This window comes from Platalea leucorodia (assembly GCF_965183815.1).
Source record: "Platalea leucorodia genome assembly, chromosome: 6".
In the NCBI taxonomy this organism is placed as follows: domain Eukaryota; kingdom Metazoa; phylum Chordata; class Aves; order Pelecaniformes; family Threskiornithidae; genus Platalea; species Platalea leucorodia.
In genome coordinates this window covers 87,156,265-87,164,964 of record NC_138828.1, presented here as the reverse complement: position 1 = coordinate 87,164,964, position 8,700 = coordinate 87,156,265, and the positions used below count along the sequence as shown (strand labels likewise).

The following is an 8,700-nucleotide window of genomic DNA, read 5'->3' as shown; positions in this document are numbered from 1 at the left end:
AGCAACGGGGTACAGGACAAATAGGAAAACATTAAGAAATAACGACAAGGAGACAAATAAGGGGATACACAGAAAGAGAAAGTGGCGGGGTACAGGAAACACAGGAAAGAATTTTAAAACAGGGACAGGGTGGAAGATAGAGGGACAAATAGAAAGAAAATTCAAAAAGCAATGGGATACAATTCGCACAGGCGAGAATTAAAAAATAAGGCCAGGGAGCTGGTGAGAGACATACATATATATAAAGGCATTTTAAAACAAACAGGGTGAAGGAAAGAGTGAGAAGAAATTAAAAATAGCAAAATGGAGCCAAATAGAGGGAGGCATAGAAAGTAAGTTTGAAAAGCAATGGGGTACAGAGCAGAGGGAGATATTAAAAAAGATAGGGTCAGGGAGCTGGATAGGGAGGAGATATAGAAATGAAAGTTTAAAAGTAATAGGCTACAAGGCAGTGCAGAAAAACTAAATAATAGGGAGAGGGAGCTGGCTAGAGACACACATAGAAAAAATTTAAAATGCAACGGGGTATTCTCCAGAGTTGGCAGAAGAATAACAAGTTTTGGGGAGCCATACAGGTAGGTGGGCAGAGAGGGAGACCGAGAAAGGGAGGCAGGCAGACATCTGGAGAAGGGTGGCAGAGATGGGCCAGGATGCAGAGGAGAGGACGCGTGACTCACCACAGCTCCTGGTGCCAGCAGGAGACCTTCATCGCCTCGACGCTTCTCTCTCTGCCTCTGCCCCTTCCTCCTCTGCAGTGCTGCATGCCGGGACCCTCGCCCATTCAGCAGCATGCAGCGGACACCTCTATGCTCCTCATCCGCAAGGCTTCCTCAATACCTGGTGGCTCACCCACATAGCCAACAGAGGCACTGAGCTCCTAGCACTGTGTGCTGGTGTCTGCCCTGTCAGGGACAGCTCGGAGGGATCCTTCCTCACCACACAGACTGGCCATTCCTTGCTGGAGGCACCTGCCTGCAGGACTCCCTCCTCAGCCCATTCCCCTTCATCAGCTTTCTCAAGCAGGCATGCCCAGGCAGCCTCCTTTACAGCTAAAGCCCCTTCACACAGCAGGGCCAGCCCCATCCTCAGCCTCACTGGCCACACCTGGGGCTGCCCCAGCGAGGGCCCATCAGGAATAGGGGCCATTGCCAAAGCCCCACAGCATATCACCCCCTCCCCTGCACCTCTCCACAGCCACATGCTCTGCACCCAGGGGCTGCAAACACATCCAGGGGCACAGACAAGGCAGGAAAAGTTTATTCATTAATGCACATAAGAAATCTTGGCAGGGAGTTGGCTGCAAGGCTCAGTGCCCAAATGCAGCAGGACAGAGGGAGAAAAGAGAAGAGAAAAGCAGGAGGAAGGACAGAGGGACATAGCGGTGTGGGACAGGGAGCCAGAAAATGGGATGCTGCGAACAAGAGAGGGACAGGGAGCAGGACAACTGTGTAGAGAGAGGAGAGCAGAAGAAAGACTGCAGGGGTGAACAGGGACAGAGAGATGGAGGAATAAATAAGAGAGACAGGGAGCAGGAGAGAGAGGCAGAAGGGACCAGCAGGACAACAAGACAGACAAGACAAGGGACAGGGAAAATTCTAAAGTGACAGGGGAAAGGAAACATAGGCAAGAAATAAAAAAATAGAAACAGCGGGATAGAGGTAGACGTAGAAAGAAAATTTTCTAAAAGCAACAGGGTACAAGAAACACAGGGAAGAACTAACACATAGGGACAGGGAGCTAGAAAGAGGGAGATGTAGAAAGTGTAAAAAGTGACAGGGTAGAGGACAGAGAGGGAAGAATTACCAATTAGAGACAGGAAGATGGATAGAGGGAGACATAAATAGATTTTACAAGCAACAGTATACAAGAATCATACACGAGAATTAAAAAAACAGGTACACGGAGCTGCAGAGAGGGAGAAGTAGGAAGAAAATTTGAAAAGCGATGGGGTACAAGAAACACTGGCAAGAAATTAAAATTAGGTCAGGGAGACAGAGAGAGGGAAAGGTAGCAAGAAAATTTAAAAAGCAACTGGGTTTGAGAAACCTATGCAAGAATTTAAAAAATAAGGATGGAGAAGTAGAAAGAAAGTTTCAAAAGCGATGGGGTACAAGAAACATAGGCAAGAATTAAAAGATGGGGACAGGGAGCCTGATAGAAGGCAACTGTGGTGCGTTGACCTCGGCTGGCCACCGGGTACTCACCAAGCCGCTCTATCGCTCCCCCTCCTCAACAAGACAGGGGGACAAAATACAACAAAAAAAACTTGGAGGTCAAGAACAGGACAGAGAGGTCACTCACCAATTACTGTAACAGGCAAAACAGACTCAGCTTGGGGAAATTAATTCCATTTATTGTCAATCAAAATCAAGAGTAGGACAAGATTTGTTGTTATCTTATTCTGTTTTGTTTTATTTGTTCTTATCTTATTTGTTCTTATCTTATCAACAGATAAGAACAAATCTAAAAACCGCCTTGCTCTTTTTTCCTGGGCTCATCTCCATGACTCCTGACTTCCCTACATCCCACCCCCAAGCAATGCAGGGGGACAGGGAGCAGGGGTCGCACTCAGTTCATCACACATCATCTCTGCCGCTCCTTCCTCCTCGTGCTCTTCTTCTGCTCCAGTGTGGGCTCCTCTCCATGGGGCCACAGGTGCTGCCAGGAGCCTGCTCCAGCGCAAGCTCTCCATGGGGTCACAGCTTCCTTCAGGCACATCCACCTGTTGCGGCGTGGGGTCCTCCATGGGCTGCAAGTGCATGTCTGCTCCACCGCGGACCTCCACGGGCTCCAGGAGGACGACCTGCCTCACCATGGCCTTCACCACAGCCTGCAGGGGAATCTCTGCTCCAGTGCCTGGAGCACCTCCTTCCCCTCCTTCGTCACCGACCTTAGTGTCTGCAGGGCTGTTTCACACTCACGTTTTCCCTGTCACAGCATCTGCGCAGCATTTTTTACCCCTTCTTAAATGTCCATCCCAGAGGCACAACCAGCATTGCCGATGGACTCAGCTTGGACCGGCTGCAGATCCATCTCGGAGCTGGAAGTGGCTGTGCCTGACATAGGGGCAACTCCTGGTGTCTTCTCACAGAACCCACCCCTGCAGCCCCTGCCCTGCCCCAGCTAACAAAACCTTGCCACGTAAACCCAATCCAACAGCAATCGCCTACAGGACAGAGAAAGGGGACTGAAAAATAGGGAAATGGAACCACGGGGGGGGGGGGGGGGGCGGAAATAGCGATGGGCTACAGGCCAGAGAGGAGGAAGCGACAAGGAATCAGCCTGAGAGAGATGGAGAAAAACAAAGAATAGCGATGGGCCACAGGGCAGAGAGGGAGGATTTTAAAAAGGGGACAGTGAGGTGGACAGAGATAAACTGAGAAATGCCAAAAAACCTTGATGAGCTGAAGGGGAAAGACTGAAGCTGAAGGGGAATTAAAGAATAGGGACATGGAGCCAGACAGAGAGAGAACAATAAAGACAAAAAGCAGCTGTGGGACAGAGAGGGAAGAAGTTAAAAGACAGGGACAGGGACCTGGAACAAGAGAATTGAAGAAAGAAAAAGTCTATTTAGAATACAGAGCAGGGATAAAGGAATTAAAAAATAGGGACATGAAGATAGAGAGGTAAGGGGTGGGAACTGTGAAGGGCTAAAGGGCAGGCGAGGAAAAATTTTCAAAGTTGGGATAGGAAGACAGACATAGATGAAAAAAGACAAAAATAGTTATGGGCTGCAGGACAGAGACAGAGGATGAAAAAAGGACAGGGAACAGGACAGAAGCACAGAGAGAGGAAAAAAACATAGGGGTAGAACAACAGATAAAGAGGGGGACTTGGAGAATGAGGGAGGGAGAGGTGCAGGGAAGCGGAAAAAAATGACAGCAGCGAGAGAAAGAGAAGGCGGGGCAGGGAAGGACCAGGATGCAGAATAGGGACGACACGGCCCCAAGGGTCCAGGACTCACTGCAGCTCCCGCTCTCCAAGCCGCTTGGAAAACTGGACAGCTCGGACGTGTCTTTGTCTCTCTCTCTCTCTCCCCTGGCCCCATGGCTCCGGTTGCTTGACTGTCATCCACCTACGAGAACAGACTGGTGTCTTACAGCTGTTACAATACAAGGCTTCCCAGATACGTAGCCTCACACGTGCACGTGTTACCTGGCTGTACTGTGCTTCCAGTTACGCATACGGACCCTGCAGTGCACGTTGGCAATTGGGTCTGCTGAGGGCTACACTAAGAGGGATCCTTCCTCACACTGAGAGGCAGGCTGTCTCCTGTCTGCAGCTGGAGGCAGCTGCCGGCTGGCTCCTCTTTATTTTATTCTTCAGCTGCTTTACCTTTTTCTGGCCTCTCCAGCTTCAGCTGCGGCAGCTCCTGTCCACAGCCAGGAAGCGTCCAGCTGTCCATTTTTGCCCATGCCGCTAGGAGAATGAAGCCAAAGGCAACCCACACAAACCTGAGCCAGATGCAATCACCAGCATCCCTGGAGAGGAACCGCCAACCGAGTCCTCAGTGCTGCCTCTGGGAGAGGGAAAGAACAAGCAACCATTATCCACAGGGATGACTGTAGCTTTCCTCAGGCAGGAACCCCTTCTTCTGCAGGAGCTGCTGGAGACGTCGCTCTTTCCCTGAACTGATGCTAATAGCACCTGCATTTAAGGAGAATAAAGCATATTCAAGGGCCAGCTTGCTGCCATGAGGACAGGGTTTGTGGGCAGACCATGCCTACAGGACAGGCTTCAGGGGAGGTGCTGGAGCTGGGGACAGCTGCATGGGGCGAGCAGGGCTGGAGAAGTTTTGCTGAGTTGGGGAGGCACCCAGTGCCTTTTCCAGAGGGTGGGCACCCAGAGGGGTGGGGGCAGCCATCTCCTGCCCCTCTTCCCGCATCCTCTCCACCAGCTCTCAGAAAATCCCTGGGACCTGCCCTGATGGGGCCTGACTCCAACTGACTTCAGCCTGTTGCACCGGTGGGTTGGAAACATCCTTGCAACTCGTCAGCATTCTCCAGCAGGCATGCCCCAGCAGCACCATCCTCTGGGGCTGCAGCCCTTTTACACAGAGGGGCCATCACCATCAGCCTCACTGGCCCCCCTGGGGCTCCTCCAGCCCCAGCCCACAGCTGCAGCCATGGCCCCTGACACCCACCGTGTAACCTGCTCCCTTGGACTCTCTGACAGCCACTCACCAAGTACAAAGGAGTACAAGCACAGCCATGAGTGCAAAGGAGACAGCAAGTGCTTATTCATTAATGCGTAGAAGTCCCAGGAGTGAGTCTGCTATGGGGTTCGCTGCCTGTACCCTCATCCTTCCCCTGGGACAAGTTGGCAGTTGTTTCTGGAGCAGCAGATACAGAAAACGAAAATACAGCAATAGGGAGCAGGACAGAAGAACAGAAAGAGGAAAAATAAAATGAGGGAGGAGTGAGGAGCAGAGAAAGAAAGGTACAGGGAAAAGGACAGGGAGATGGATAAGTCAATAAAAAAGGGGATGAGGAGCCTGCAAGGACATGGCAGAAGAAAAACAGGGTCAGGGAGCAGGACAGAGGGAAAGAGAGAGAAAATGATGAGCAAGGAGCCAAACAGACAGATCAAGAGAGAAATCAAATGAGAGGAATAAGGGAGGGAGGGAGGGAGACAAAAAGACAGGGAACAAGCCAGAGGGATTGAAGAGAGAGATCGGGACAAAGAGAGGGAGAAAGAAAAACCATCGCTGGGCTGCAGGATGAGAAAAAAGGGAGCAGAACAGAGGGGAATAATGGGACAGCGAGCTGGGCCGGGGGGTTATAGTGAGAAACAATGGGAGAACAAGTGGTATGGAGATATACAGACAAAGAGTTACAGGGAAGATGGAGGACAGAGAGAAAAGAGAGAAGGAGCAGGGAGCAGGGAAGAGATGGTGAAAGAAACATTAGAGACAGAGAGAGGAGGAGAGTGACAGCAGCAAGGCAGAGAGACGACGAAAGAACGAACCAGTGACGGGTAGCAGGCCAGAGGGACAAGGAAAGACTGGAGGAAGGACAGAGCGATCTAGAAAACAGGTGAGGGACAGGGAGCCAGAAAGCGGGATACTGCAAGAGAGAGAGGGACAGGGAGCAGGATGCTGAGATGGAGAACATACGAGAGCAACAGAAAGAACAACAGAGAGGTGGACCACGAGAACAAACAGGAACAGAGAGGGGAAGCAATAAAAAATAGGGACAGGGAGCAGCACAAAGGGTCAGTAAGAGAAGAACAGGAAGGAGAACAGGGACAGTGAGATACAGAATAGAAAAAATTCGTAGCAACACTTAGCAACAGTGAGCAAGACAAGGGGATAGAGAGAGGAAGGGAAGAAGGGAGGGAGGACAGACACAGGGAGGCAGGGACACAGAGCGGCATGTACAGGTGCAAAGAGGAAAAGAACATCAGGGAACAGGACAGAAAAAGAGATGGATTCAGATCAGGACAAAAAGATGGAAAAGGGAAAAACAACAATGGGCTGCAGGACAGAGACAGAGGATAACAAAAGGAAGGAGAAGGAGCAGGCCAAAGGTGCAGAGAGAGAAAAAAAAGCAGGGGGTGGTAGAACAAGATGGATGAAGGGAGAGAGGAAAAGGGAGCAGGACAGAAGAACAGTGAAAAGAGAACAGGTACAGGGAAGAACAAAAAAAGAAAAATCACAGCAGCACGCAAAAGAGAGAGGGCCAGGGAAGGGGCAGGGAGGGACCAGGGCACAGACAAGGGGTGACAGGTCCCTGAGGGGCCGGGGCTCACCACAGCTCTCGCTCTCAGTGCTGCTGGGAGAATTGGCCAGTTCAGATGCTTCTTCCTCCTTCTCTCCTCCCTTCCTCTTCTGTAACTCCAGTCACTCGGCTGTCCACCTAAAAGAATACGTGGATGTCTTACAGCTCTTACGAGACAAGGTTTCCTAGACACGTAGCCTCGCTTGCTCGCGCACTACGCGGCTGTACCACGCTTTGGGTTATGCCTACAGGCCCTGTGGTGCACACTGGTGGTCTGGCCTGCGGTGCGCTACACAGAGAGATCCCTTCCCACCCGGAGAGGCAGGCTCTCTCTTGCCTGCAGCGGGAGGCAGCGGTCAGCCAGATGGCCTTCCGTTTCTTCTTCTTTACCTTTCTCCAGCTTCTCCGGCTTCAGCCGCAGCAGCTCCTGTCCGCAGCCAGTAAGCGCTCCTCCTGTCCCTTTTCGCCCCCACACCACGAGGAGAGCGAGGTCAGGCAGAGACAACCCACGCAAGCCTGAGGCAGGTGCTGTCAGCAGCATCCCCACGGGAGGAATGGACAACCGCGTCCTCAGCGCGGCCTCTGGGACAGGGAAAGAAGAAGCGGCGACCGTTATTACCATAGGTCGCACCTGGCCAAAGCCCTTCCTTCTGCAGGGGCTTCTGGAGACGCTGCTCCTTCCCCGCACTGCTGGTAACGGCACCCGCATTAAGAGAGAATCCAGCCCACTTGAGAGCCAGCTTGTGGTCTTCACAACAGGGCTTGGGGGCAATCTCGTGCTATGGGACAGGCTTCAGGGGAGGTGCTGGAGCAGGGGGCAGCTGCACGGGGTGAGCAGGGCCAGGAGAGGCTCAGGGGGAGCTCTGGCGAGTCGGGGAGGCGCCCCGCCTCTGCGCCTAGGGGATATCCGCCTCCTTCCTCTCTTCCCTTCTATCAGCTTTTAGGTAACTCCCTGGGGCTGCCCTGGCCCAGCTCGCCTGCAGCAGACCAAGAGCCTGCTGCAGCGGGCAGGTTGAAGCTTCCTGTCCCACCACTCCCGGGCAGCCAGCAGGCAGGAGACACCCCTGCACACTCAAAGGAGCTCGCTCGCCTCCCTGGTGCTCCTGGCCCTCACCCACCACCGCCAATCGCGCCCGGCACGCCACCACGCTGTGGTAACAGCGAAGAAGGTGGCGTCGGCGGCAGCAGCGAGCACCCAGTGCACAGCGCTTGCCCAGGGGCGGCGGCAGCGCTGCCGTCTGCGTTTTGGGCGCCAAGCACCTGCCGACAGCGCGCCCGTGGGGCGGAAGCGGCGTTTCCTTACCGGCAGGCAGCAACAATCGCAGCGGCATGACTCCACAGGCACCGCAGTATCACACTGCCGTTACCGGTGCTGGCAGCATGGATCATGTGGGCTGCACTGCGCCTGCGCAGATCCCGGGCGGCAGCACTGAGAGTCCGGAGGCGCGCCGCTTCTTGGGGAGTAGCCATAGCTGGAAGCCCGCAGAAAACCACAGAAAACCTGCAACAAAACTGCACCTCGTGCCGCAGGGGCCACAGCGGTAGCAACGACTACGGTGCACCGAAAGTGCCCGAGAGCAGTCCGGCTTCCAGGCAGCCACGTCCATATAAACTACACCTCCCGGCATGCCCCGGGGAACGAACATGGCCGACCGGAAGCCCCGTGCAGCAATCCATGCTTTCTGAGCCTGCGGGGACACCGTTCCCCTTGCCGCCGACGTACCCGGAAGCCCTGCCGAGACCCCCCGCGGCTCCGGGTACCCCCACCGCCGGCAACGACCCAGGGCAGCGCCAACCTGCCCGGCTCGGGGCAGCCCCTCCCGCTCGGCTCCAGCCAGGGGCAGTGCAGAAAGTCCCTCGCCTTTCTCTGTGCCAGGTCCCCAGGGAACAGGGTCTCGGTCAGACTGGAGCGTGCGGCAGCCTCCGGTCGTCCCAGCCCCTCGCCCGTCCAGAAAGCGCCTGCCTGTAGCAGCGGCAGAAC

At 53.9% G+C, this 8,700-nt stretch overlaps 1 protein-coding gene across 2 annotated transcripts; it reads right to left on the bottom strand.

Annotated features, from left to right (window-relative positions):
- Window positions 1-2,663: 2,663 nt before the first annotated feature.
- Window positions 2,664-8,405, bottom strand: LOC309592334 (uncharacterized protein). 2 transcript variants are annotated; one of them, XR_014228547.1, is made up of 6 exons: window positions 8,023-8,405; window positions 7,110-7,301; window positions 6,751-6,857; window positions 4,156-4,519; window positions 3,965-4,075; window positions 2,664-2,830 (listed from the first exon to the last, which is right to left on the bottom strand). XR_014228547.1 is itself a non-coding variant. In XM_082315594.1 (4 exons), the coding sequence occupies exons 1-4, from the start codon at window positions 8,048-8,050 to the stop codon at window positions 4,508-4,510; spliced, it is 339 nt and encodes a 112-aa protein (XP_082171720.1). In that variant the 5' UTR covers window positions 8,051-8,405; the 3' UTR covers window positions 4,131-4,507. The 2 variants fall into 2 exon arrangements, 1 of the variants encoding a protein (XP_082171720.1); XM_082315594.1 differs by lacking the exons at window positions 2,664-2,830; window positions 3,965-4,075 and having other exon boundaries at window positions 4,131-4,519.
- Between the last annotated feature and the right edge of the window lie 295 nt (window positions 8,406-8,700).